We start from the raw sequence: 11833 nt of genomic DNA, 5'->3' as shown, positions 1-11833 counted from the left end.
ATCACACAGTAGCTTCTTGTATGCACTTTCACGATTATTCGAAGTCTATCCCCACCCTACCTATAATCTCTGCTCTGCTACTGAGGTGTTGATTCCTGCCTCCCAGTGATGCCACTCTCCGTTGCCTTGTCTACATGTTAAATTTTAAAGCAAGCATCTTTGTGCTTACTTCCATGTTGCCCTTTGTGCTTGGGAGGAGCTCTCTAAACTAGCTATCTCATAATCCTTTAAATTCTCACCTAAAACTCTCCTTTGCCATCAAGTCTGTGAAAGACTTGACAGCTATTAGGCCCATTATGCTTACCAATACTGTTTCCTTGTACTCCCCCATTTGTCTATATCCAGCTGTTGTCTCTTGTATTAGATTAGGGCATCTTTCATAATTGGGGCAGGAACCATATTACTGTCTTGTGCTTGTACAGTGTCTAGCAGTGCACCATGGAGCCCTGGTCCATGACTAGGGATCCTAGGCACTGAAATAAAAAAAAACACAACAATTTTGAATAAAAGGAATGGTTCTACCCTTTGAACACAAATGAAAAATGAAGATTTGATTTTCTGTAAGGGCCTGTCTACATTACAGCAAAAATGAAGGGATACAATTACAAAACACTGAATATTTGTAAAATGGATGGGACTTAATTTGGTTGTATAAGCAGGCTAAAGCCTTGCAATGTCCATGACTATGTGTAACTAATTTAATTGACTCAGTTGTGTTTGTGATACAAATGAGCCCTTAATCTGTTTAGTTACTCCCATTTTTGCTTTCATGTAGATAGCAGACCCTATCCATATGACTTTAATACTAGTAATGAGAGTCTAGCTATTGGCAGTTCGATAAACATAAAATAATACTTTATTTTTTATTTATATAGTGCTCGCAATGATGCAAGGCACTCTAAAGATAAGCATGCAATATTCAGTGCTCTTTAAACTCGTAAAAAAATTAGAAAAACTAGTATGCTAGATAAATAAACTTTATTTTGTATAGCATCTTTCATACACATAAAATGCTTCACAGATTCAATACTCCATTCACTGAGATTGTGTGTCTGACTTCCAGTTATTACTTTGTCAATATTTTTTAAATTAAAAGGCTTGCTGTCAATTTAATTTGATTTGGTATCAGATCATTTTTGTCTTAAGGCTGCTCTACTTTACACAAGGGGTCAAGCAGGCCCCAGCTGTCCCAAAATTAGAAGAGCACAAAGAGGTCTTGCAGCCTTCTTTGCTCCACTCCCTTCCACACTTAGGCCTGGTCTACACTACGCGTTTAAACCGATTTTAGCAGCATTAAACCGATTTAACGCCGGACCCGTCCACACTACGAGGCCCTTTATATCGATATAAAGGGCTCTTTAAATTGGTTTCTGTACTCCTCCCCAACGAGAGGAGTAGCGCTAAAATTGGTATTACCATATCAGATTAGGGTTAATGTGGCCGCAAATCGACGGTATTGGCCTCCGGGCGGTATCCCACAGTGCACCACTGTGACCACTCTGGACAGCAATCCGAACTCGGATGCACTGGCCAGGTAAACAGGAAAAGCCCCGCAAACTTTTGAATTGCACTTCCTGTTTGCCCAGCGTGGAGCGCTGATCAGCATGGGTGGCGATGCAGTCCCAAATCCAAAAAGAGCTCCAGCATGGACCGTATGGGAGATACTGGATCTGATCGCTGTATGGGGAGACAAATCTGTTCTATCCGAGCTCCGTTACAGAAGACGAAATGCCAAAGCTTTTGAAAAAAATCTCCAGGCTACACAGTGCTGTGTGACAAGCGTAATGGAAAGCCAAAGAATCAAATGGACGCTCATGGAGGGAGGGAGTGGGTACTGAGGACTCCAGCTATCCCACAGTCCACAGCAGTCTCCGAAAAGTATTTGCATTCTTGGCTGAGCTCCCCATGCCTGTAGGTTCAAACACATTGTCCGGCGTGCTTCAGGGTATAGCGCGTCAATTTACTCCCCCCACCATGAAAGAAAAGCGAAAAAAATCGTCTCTTGACTTTTTTTGATGTTACTCTGTGTGTACTGAATGCTGCTGGTAGACGCGATGCTGCGGCAGTAAAAAGCAGTATCTGCTCCTCTTTTCTCCCCGGTGACAGACGGTACAATATGCTTGATTGCTGCAGTACCATCATCTGCCCGTGAGTGCTCCTGGCTGGCCTCAGGTGAGGCCGGCTGGGGGGAGCGCCTGGGTAAAAATAGGAATGACTCCCGGTCATTCCCAGTAGATGGTACAGAACGGCTGGTAACCGTCCTCATCATAGCAACTGGGGGCTGAGCTCCATCAGCCCCCCCCGACTTTCATGTCTAAAGAAAAGATTCTGTACTCCCTGGACTATCATAGCAGCAGGAGGCTGCCTCTCTCTCATTTTATCTCACTAAAAACTCAGTGTTTCTTATTCCTGCATTCTTTATAACTTCATGACACAAATGGGGGGGACACTGCCACAGTAGCCCAGGAGGGTTGGGGAGCAGGGAAGCAACGGGGGCGGTTGTTGCAGGGGCACCCCCTGTGAATGGCATGCAGCTCATCATTTCTGCAGGATCTGACACGGAGTGGCTGTGCTCTCTGGTTCTTTGGTACACTTGCCCCATATTCTAGGCAGGACTGACTATTTTTAGATACCATAAAGGAGGGATTGACTTGGGGAGTCATTCCCATTTTTGCCTTTGCGCCCCCGGGTGACCTCATCCAGGGGTACCCATGATAGCAGCAGACAGTACAGAATAACGGATAATCATCATCTCATTGCCAATTTACAATGGCAGCAGACTGATAACCGTCTCTGCTATCATGCAAAAACAAATGAATGCTGCTGTGTAGCACTGCAGTATCGCCTCTATCAGTGGCATCCAGTACACATACGGTGACACTAAAAAAATGCTGAACGGTCTCCATGGTTGCCGTGCTATGACGTCTGCCAGGGCAATCCAGGGAAAAAGGGCGCGAAATGATTGTCTGCCGTTGCTTTCCCAGAGGAAGGAATGAGTGACGACACTTACCCAGAACCACCCGCGACAATGATTTTTGCGCCATCAGGCACTGGGATCTCAACCCAGAATTCCAAGGGGCAGGGGAGACTGCGGGAACTATGGGATAGCTACGGAATAGCTACCCACAGTGCAACGCTCCAGAAATTGATGCTAGCCTCGGACCATGGACGCACACCACCGAATTAATGTGCTTAGTGTGGCCGCGTGCACTCGACTTTATACAATCTGTTTTACAAAACCAATTTATGTAAAATCGGAATAATCCCGTAGTGTAGACGTACCCATAGAATCAGGATAAATGACAATCAAGTCACAGGGCTGGTCTACACTGGGGGGCGGAAATCGATCTAAGATACGCAACTTCAGCTACGTGAATAGCGTAGCTGAAGTCGAAGTATCTTAGATCGATTTACCTCTCGTCCACGCAGTGCGGGATCGACATATGTGGCTCCCTCTGTCGACGTCACTGCTGCCGTTCGCATTGGTGGAGTTCCGGAGTTGATGGGAGTGCTTTCAGGGATTGATATATCGCGTCTAGATGAGACGCGATATATCGATTCCCAAGAAATCGATCGCTACCCGCCGATACAGCGGGTAATCTAGATGTACCCACGGTACTTGGCAGTTCCCTTATCAGAAACCACTTACGTGCAAACTGCCTGTGGTTGTAGCATACCCTGTAGGGCAAGCTCTTCCCTGTGACAAGTGTAAAGGTGCAGAACAAAGGGATACAATTTAATTCAGTGACATTAGCACTTTGGAGATAACCAGGGAATACAGTGTGCTGATCATTAATTAGCCACATTGTTTCAGTAATTTTTGCTACCTTAGAAAATAGTTGATTTTGGAAAAAAAAATGCTACAGGTACTTTTAGGGCTGTATACCCAGCATTTGATCCACAAAGCAACTTGATGTCAATGAGTTCTGTATATTCTGTTATTCATCACTGGGTTTTGCTGTGGACCAGAGACTGCATATGTGGCCCTAAAATACCTGCAGTATTTGTTGCCAAAAATCAGCTTTTTTTTCCTAGAAGAGAGCAAAACATATTAATCTGACCCCATTTATTAGCAAGAAAACAAGATTCCTGATTTTAGGAGGGAAAATGTTCAGGTTGGGGATTTAACTGACAACTGTCAGCATGGAACTTTGTGTTGTATTGTTAGGCAAGTTACAGACACCTTAAAATTTGCAGCATAAAAGCCCAAACTAAGATGCACTTACATTTTGCTTGATGTGGAATTTTTTCAGTAGATTATGCAGTGTTTACACATCCAAGTTTGGTTCCTATATGAACAGTCAGCACCTTAGTCTTCCTTTTTGGATGGAAACTTAGAAAGACAAATTATCTGATTAATTCAAATGGAATTAATCATAATGTTAATATAATCATTAAGAAAATAGATGAGTTCTAAAATCTGAGAGCCTGATTCTCACTTAGAGTCTGAATCTACAAAAACACTTAAGCACATACATATCTTTAATTATGACTACACATATGAGTAAAGTTATGCATGTGCTTAAGTGATGGGAGCATCATTCTGCAGTGGTGTCACTTGGTTGATTTAATTGGGACTTACTACTGTGACAGGAGAATCAGGTCCGTTGTCATATAATAAACTGTAAAGAAACTATACAAATTCTCCAAAAATTTTTATCCTGTTTTCAGAAACAGTTTTATAAGAAAAAAAGTTTTCTCTGAAATGTTTTTAGTTTACATTAACTGGAAGGGTCAAGCAGCTTATGTGCATTTGCGCATCCCTCTTTATATAAAAAAACATTTAGGAGAGCTTGTATGCTATTCTCTGGTTGTGGACTTTATACAGCAAAGATAATTTTTAGTGCTAATGTTCTGATAGCAATTCTGTAATGTGAAGAGCATGTGCAGCATGTCAGAGGGATATGGCAAATCTGCAGTATTGGAAACGACATGCATCTGTAAAGTTGAATTAAATATTCCAAGATGGTGGAGGATTTCTTGGTCCTTTAGGTTTTGAAAATCGATTTGTAAAGCCTGGGAGCAAAAACAAAATATTACAAGAACACAGTAAATACACTACCTATATTTTATACATTGCTCATATAATTCCATAAGAGATTTGTTTCTGAAGACGGTATATTACTTTAGTTATGTTGATTGAATTTATGATATTAAACAAAGAATTATAATGTTTATATAAGACGACTCCTGCTACACACATGTAGTTATATTAAGGCGCCTCATAAGCTAGAAGCCGTGTCAGGGTTTGACTTCATAAAGACTGTGGTAATATTAAGTTTACTCAGCACAAGTACTGTCAGGTCAATGATCTAATTCAATATGCTGTCTTCAACAGCATCCAATACTGGGTGCTTTTGAAGCATAAATGCATGTAACTGTGCTATACTATACTGTGGAAGGATGTTTCTTTCTGATCTTAGCTTGGGATCAGCATATGAGACATCACAATTGATAGCTCTTAATTTTAGTCTAGCTAGTGAGACTGGATGCCATTTGCACATGAATGTTCAAATTCTTTTTCAATATTGAAAATCTATGTGGTTTTAAATAATATCCTGCACTTGTGAGTTCCACAGATTAGCTGTAGCAACTCTTATCCTACAAATAATAGAATACAATTGTATTGTATAAGGATGTCTGCTAGCAAACAGGATAATTAAAAGAAGCATATTAAGAGCATATCAATAGGATTATGTCAAACATCCTGTTGTTTTTCTGGTCCATGAGTTACATGACATTAGGCAACAGCCATTCTCATTAGCCTTTCAATGTGGAAGAGTTAAATTGTATCTTCTGCTGTCTCTTTTGCCACATTTACCTTGTGCAACATTTTGCCACAGAGCAGCCAAATGTTCATGGTATGTGCACCCTGTGTGTTGATGCACAAGTAATATTTATGTTACAGGGTTTCTGGTCTGTCTAATTTTATCTTTATATAAGGCATAAGTAGTTTATGAATAAATTATATATATATATTAAAAATAAACTATTTTTAAATTATTAAGTTATAAGGTCACTTCAGCTTTAAACAAATCCATAGTCTTAATTTTTATGCATATGCATGTGCCATAAAATTACACAGACCACCAGGCAATTGCTGCAGGGCCTGGCAAAAAGTGTTTGCAGTCATAATTAAGCTACATATTAAAATTACTTTTGCATCATACACTTACGCACCCATTTGGTGATTTATGTCACTCTCCTTGCCCTAGCTAGTAGCTGGACTCCATATATCTATCTAGTCTTTTAAAAGTCTTTGTAGTTAACATTTCAAAAAGTCCAAATAGAAAGGAATGATGTGAAGAACATACCGAAGCTCAGGAAAGAGCTGGAGTGGTTTGACTGGGCAGATTCTGGTGGTTTTGCCAGTGAAGATGGGCTACAGATACCTGGAAACACATAATAAAACTATAGCAGTGGGTGGCACTTTAATTGCCTAAAAACGTTAGATATCAGAGACAAATAAACACCTCCTCACTTCCTGTGAGGGGAGGCTATATGCAGATTGTTACTTTAACACAAGAGGTAATCTCCCTAGCATACAAGCTTTATGGGCATGAATGAATAATGAAGATGTCATAGTACAATACACTGGGCATCTTGTTTGCTCAAAGTCCATTTGAAATTTTAAGCAATCCAAGTTTAAAAATAAGTCGTTTTAATTTCAGAGACTCAGCATGGAGTTAAAGTGACCATACAGTCTTAGTGAGAAATTCCTTATTAAGGTACGAAACACGGGAGGGAGTTGTATTCCATGCAAGATCCAAGACAGAGGCAAATGTGACTGTATGCCATCTTTCCTTTTCCTTACTCCTACCCAGTCATGGGACCAATTTAGCCTATGGCATAATCTACCGCAGCCTTGAGTTTTCTCTAATTTGCATCCACTATAATAGTCTCCCAGGCTGGTATGCCATCTCGTAAAGTACCTCAGCATTCAGGCCACCACCCCAATATGCCTCCTACTCTGGAGCTAGAATGGGGGAATGACATAGAACTGAATACTCTGGTTGTATGCCACTTTGGAATACCACTGTGCAGGAGGAAATCTGCAACTAGTTTGTTAAGGCAGTTTTCCACCTGCTTTGTGCTGCTACCATGATGGAAAGCAAATGGAACAGGGACCAGGATCTGGCCTAGGAGAGCCCATCATAATGGGATAACAGAGCATGTGAATGTCAGACTGTCTTGGCAGCTGCAGTTAGAGAACCGTCCACCATAACCAGTGCTCAGTAAGAGAATATCCCTGTGAATATGGAACCTGATCTTGCAGAACCTTACTTACACAAGATATCATACTGTTTTTTATAGGATTACTTTTGAAGGAATAGTGTAGGATCAGGCCCTACACCATTCCTCCAAATGGTGGCAAATGAACTGACAATAGAAATACTAATTATACTCTTAATTCTGCTACAAGTAAATGCTTTGCTATTACATTAAATCAACACATTTGTTTCACAATATGTTTTTGGCTGTGACTAATTTAAAAGTAGATGGACCAGATGTTAGGATGCCTGCAGTTTTAGGTAACACTTTTTATATGACAGCATCTCAGAATGCATGGGAAAGGCTAGGCAAAACAAGCCAAAAGCATGATTAGTTTCTATCCACAGGAACTGGGATGGCAGGCCAACACAGATTTCATATACACTAGCAACCTTGATCTTGAGTGAGCCTATTAGCAATAATGGCTACATTGAGACATATAGATATCTAATTAATTCAGTCTCTTAAGTGCTTTGAGATGTCCAAAAGAAAGGTATTAGAGAAAAGCAACAGATTACTCATCCAGTCAGCTGGTGAGTAGCCTCCGCTCCAAGCAAGACCAACAGGAGTGAAGGAGCCTCAGCATCTTGTCCGTTCAGGTCTTCAAAGAGTAACAGATCTGTTTGCTATATTATATACACCCCACCAGACAGACTGACTTGCTGATGATGAAGAGACTTACTCTTTTTCATGTTTCGTAAAATTTTCAAGCTCTGTAAAAAAAAAAAAAAAAACTTTTGAAATTAAAGATTCTGTTGTTGAGAGAACTATTTGCATCAAGCTGGAGATTAGCGCCTACTGCTGACAACCATGTAAAACAGTATCATGTATCATGTCACAAGTGCAGAATACTGCAGTTTCCTTTGCTGGCTTTTCTCAGCCAAAATGAAAACTTCCCAGAGTGGTAAAGTTAGTGCTATTCAAGCTATACTTTTCTCAATAACTCTTCCCTGCAGCAGACACACTGAAAGGCTAAATGAGGGCATTCCTTAGAGTAGCACCTGAGATGGGGATTGATGAGGAGTGGAGTCTGTCCCTTACCTGGGAGTTGAGGCCCTAGGTGAGCAGCTTTTCTGAGAAGAGTTGGCATGGTACATGGAAAACTGATTGCAGTTAGGCAGCCAGTTACATAGCTTGACAGAGATTGCTTTTCCTCCTGTTGTGCAACTGTGAATCTTTTCATCTTTCCTGCAGCTCTGTTTGCAGTGTCACCACAGAATATGCTGCCTAAACGCATTCTCTTGCCATAAATACAAGTCTCAAACCCAGGCCTCTTTTCTCCTGTCATCTACATGAGGTAAGTGATAAGAAAATAACAGCTGCTGCAGCTAGAAAGCTTGAGCTGTCTTTCCTCCCCTTTTTCTCTCTCAGATATCTTTACCTTACTCCTCCTGAAGCATTTCACAGATTCTTTTGATGACTCTTCAGAAGCTTTATTTCCCGACTCCCCAGGGTTGCTAGTGGAAGTCCTCACAGTAGGCTGCAGACCTAGGAAAACAACCAGGGCCGGCGCTTGCATTTAGGCAACTTAGGCAGTCGCCTAGGGCACCAGGATTATGGAGGGGGTGGCATTTTGCCGGGGGGGGGGCGGCAGGCGGCTCCGGTGGAGCTGCCGCAGCCGTGCCTGCGGAGGGTCTCCTGGTCCGCGGCTCTGGTGGAGCTGCTGCAGGCAGGATTGCGGCAGGTCCACCGGAGCCGTGGGAGCAGCGGACCGTCCGCAGAAATGCCTGCGGCAGCTCCACCGGAGCCGCAGGACCAGCGTGGGGGGCAATGAAATGCCGTGCGCCTAGGGCGCTAAAAATACTAGCGCCGGTCCTGAAAACAACACACAGCAAAACATTTCCAGATCACACGCACATCCTCCTGCTTCATTTCTAAGCATACTGTGTGTTATATTTACTGTCTCTTTATGCAATTCTTGAAATTGGTGGTTTGTTTTTGGGTTGGTTTTTTTTTTTCCCTTTTGTTTGTAATCTGCCGAGCAAGTCTCCTACTTGCAATTTTTTTTACATCCATTATATTCTCCTAAGGAAGTAGTGGAACCACCATCATGTGGGATACTTAAAGGTAGACCAAGGATATAGTATGAAATACAACTAGCAAGGAGCGGGAGACAGGAAATGATTAGCGAGTAACTCCAAGTCTCTTCCATCCCTGATTTCTGGAATCCTCTTTATTTAGTTAGCTACAGGTTTTTCAGAGAGGAGATTTTATTTACTTGGATACCTGGTCTTGTGTCCTTGAGTTAATCCTTTAATTGAAATTATTGTGCTAAATCTCTGTTACAAGTGAAGAAGACACTGCTACTTACTCTCCTCATCTGCAAGAAAGAATGACTCAGGGGTTCTTTCAGGAAGTGGAGGAGGGGAGGAAGAGTGATCCCGGTGTTTCTCTGCGATATCAAGTGTGACACAAGCAAGGGAAACAAAACAGTTTATTAGTGTTTTAAAATCCTTTGTGACACTGTCAGACTGGTCAATTTGGGTATGACCCATAACAACTTAAGAGGCATTGAAATGTAATCAAGACAACGTACTTATATGTGAATTTCAAAGAGATGTACTAGACCAGGGGTTCTCAAACTGGGGGTCGGGACCCCTCAGGGGGTCACAAGGCTATTACATGGGAGGGGTCACAAGCTGTGAGCCTTCAGCCCACACCCCGCTTTGCCTCCAGAATTTATAATGGTGTTAAATATATTTAAAAGTGTTTTTAATTTATAAAGGGGGCTGTGGTCAGAGGCTTGCTATGTGAAAGGGGTCACCAGTACAAAAGTTTGAGAACCACAGTACTAGACCAGCAATCATTAACCTATTTATTTGTAGTAATAGAAATCAAGGATAGATGCTAAGTGTATTTGTCTGTGTTTATCTGTATCTTCATAGAAATTTAACAATATAACCAGATTAGTTTGTAGATGCTAATTCCCTTTCATGTCTTAATTGCATTATATTTGGCATGCAGATGGTTCAGTAAACCTTAAGATCAAAGATGCAAGATGATTCAAGAAACTAATACTATTTACATTGTCTTCAGCTTAACTGTCTAAGCTATAATTAATTACTGGCTAAATTGTCTTATGTGAATGAATGCAACTGGTTTGCCTGTGTATGCTTAGGAAATAAATTAGCTTCAGAGCAAATGTCTGCACTGCCTATTCTTCATTGGGGAAGGTCTTGCTGTGACAATTGCTGTGAGGAGGCTTATTAGCTTGCTAGAGAACTATAAAGGAAGCTTCAGGCCTGATCCTTTTCATCTCAGTTCTGCTTAAACTTTAACAGGGAAGGTTTAAGCTGTAAAACAGGTTTCCAGGGAATTCTCATGGAAGAGCTTCAGCAGATGCTACACCTGGATTGCCTACCTATTAAATTATAACCTTTTAAATTTATTCCAGAAAGACTTTTACAAATAAGTAGCCTCACCTTCTCTGCTATGCAACTGACCTAAGGACTTTACACACATTTGTATGTATATTGATCTTTTAATCTTTTGCATCTCTTTTCTTTTTGTTATGAAGCCTTTAGTTTTAGTTGCAAAAAGGTTGGCATCAGCATGAGTATTAGGTAAGATCTGAGACTCTCATTGACCTAGGAATCAAGTCTGGTCCTTTGGAACTGGTGAACCTCACATAATGGTGAATCAGGTTTTCAGTAACCACTCACTCACTATATTAGACTTATCTGTCTGGATGGAAGTCAAGGGCTAGAATGCTTAAAAGGACTGTATTTGGCTTCTTGGTGACCAGTGTGGTATTACAGAAATGGTTTTGTTACTGGATTGGTGAATCTAATTATAGATTAAACCACCAGTTTTGATGATTGTGTGCCCTATTCCTTGCAGTCTGCCTTGAGTGTAGCATTCTCAGTGTGGCTCATCCAGTCCAGTTTCCATATCAGCTTGCTGAGCTGGATTGGGCTGACATCCCCTATGGTGACCACAGTAATGCATCAGTATAAATCTACAATCCTTCCCAAGAGAACATGCAAGTGCTACAAGTGCCCATTCCCAAAAGAATGGCAGAGAACGTTCCCAAGGCAATAAACAGTCTGAGAAGGAAACAACGACAACTTGTTTGCCTGATAAGACTGAAAGAAACAGTAGCACAAAAGGATACCAGATGATTCAGGGACTGATTAGGAGATATAAAAACTAGCACTATCTTGATTGATGCACTAGTTCGTCATGTGTACAACAAAGCTGTTCCTCTGGGCATGGAGCCTAGAGACTTTTACAAAGTGCAGTTCGGTACAGTTACAGTACACTACTGAGTTTACTACCAAACAGACAGGCATCTCAACTGACTCAGTAATGCAACGTCAAGATAAACTGTACCTGATCTGGAGCTCCGGAGCTTCACACTCTGGAAACAAACAAAAAGGGAAAATACTTGAAATTCCAAAAGCCAAATGTGAATCTTTATGTTGTGAGCAAGTAGGCAATGAACAGGAAGTGATGTTACAAGCACTGAAACACCCACATACATACACCACCTACTAATGTAATGGAAGATGAGTACTACTCTTCTTATATTCTTGTTATTAATTGAATCTGTGTTTCAGAG

At 41.3% G+C, this 11833-nt stretch overlaps 2 protein-coding genes across 4 annotated transcripts in view; one reads left to right on the top strand and one right to left on the bottom strand.

Moving 5' to 3' along the window:
• Window positions 1-4051: 4051 nt before the first annotated feature.
• The window catches only part of PTPN22 (protein tyrosine phosphatase non-receptor type 22), a 30425-nt gene continuing 22643 nt past the window's right edge, over window positions 4052-11833 (bottom strand). Inside the window, exons 16-21 of one of the 3 annotated variants that reach the window (XM_050954290.1) lie at window positions 11605-11632; window positions 9584-9664; window positions 8654-8760; window positions 7955-7985; window positions 6315-6392; window positions 4052-5016 (exon numbers count right to left, since the gene is read on the bottom strand). In XM_050954290.1, coding sequence (XP_050810247.1) covers window positions 4952-5016; window positions 6315-6392; window positions 7955-7985; window positions 8654-8760; window positions 9584-9664; window positions 11605-11632 — 390 coding nt within the window. In that variant the 3' untranslated portion in view covers window positions 4052-4951. The other 2 variants (XM_050954289.1, XM_050954288.1) reach the window with 2 other exon arrangements.
• Window positions 8531-11833, top strand: part of LOC127051711 (triggering receptor expressed on myeloid cells 2-like) — a 42489-nt gene continuing 39186 nt past the window's right edge. Inside the window, exon 1 of the mRNA XM_050954381.1 lies at window positions 8531-8569. The gene's annotated coding sequence lies outside the window, so the exon portion shown is untranslated. The remainder of the gene's footprint in view (window positions 8570-11833) is intronic.

Source organism: Gopherus flavomarginatus, chromosome 5 (assembly GCF_025201925.1).
Source record: "Gopherus flavomarginatus isolate rGopFla2 chromosome 5, rGopFla2.mat.asm, whole genome shotgun sequence".
In the NCBI taxonomy this organism is placed as follows: Eukaryota; Metazoa; Chordata; order Testudines; family Testudinidae; genus Gopherus; species Gopherus flavomarginatus.
This window is presented reverse-complemented; position numbering and strand designations above follow the sequence as displayed.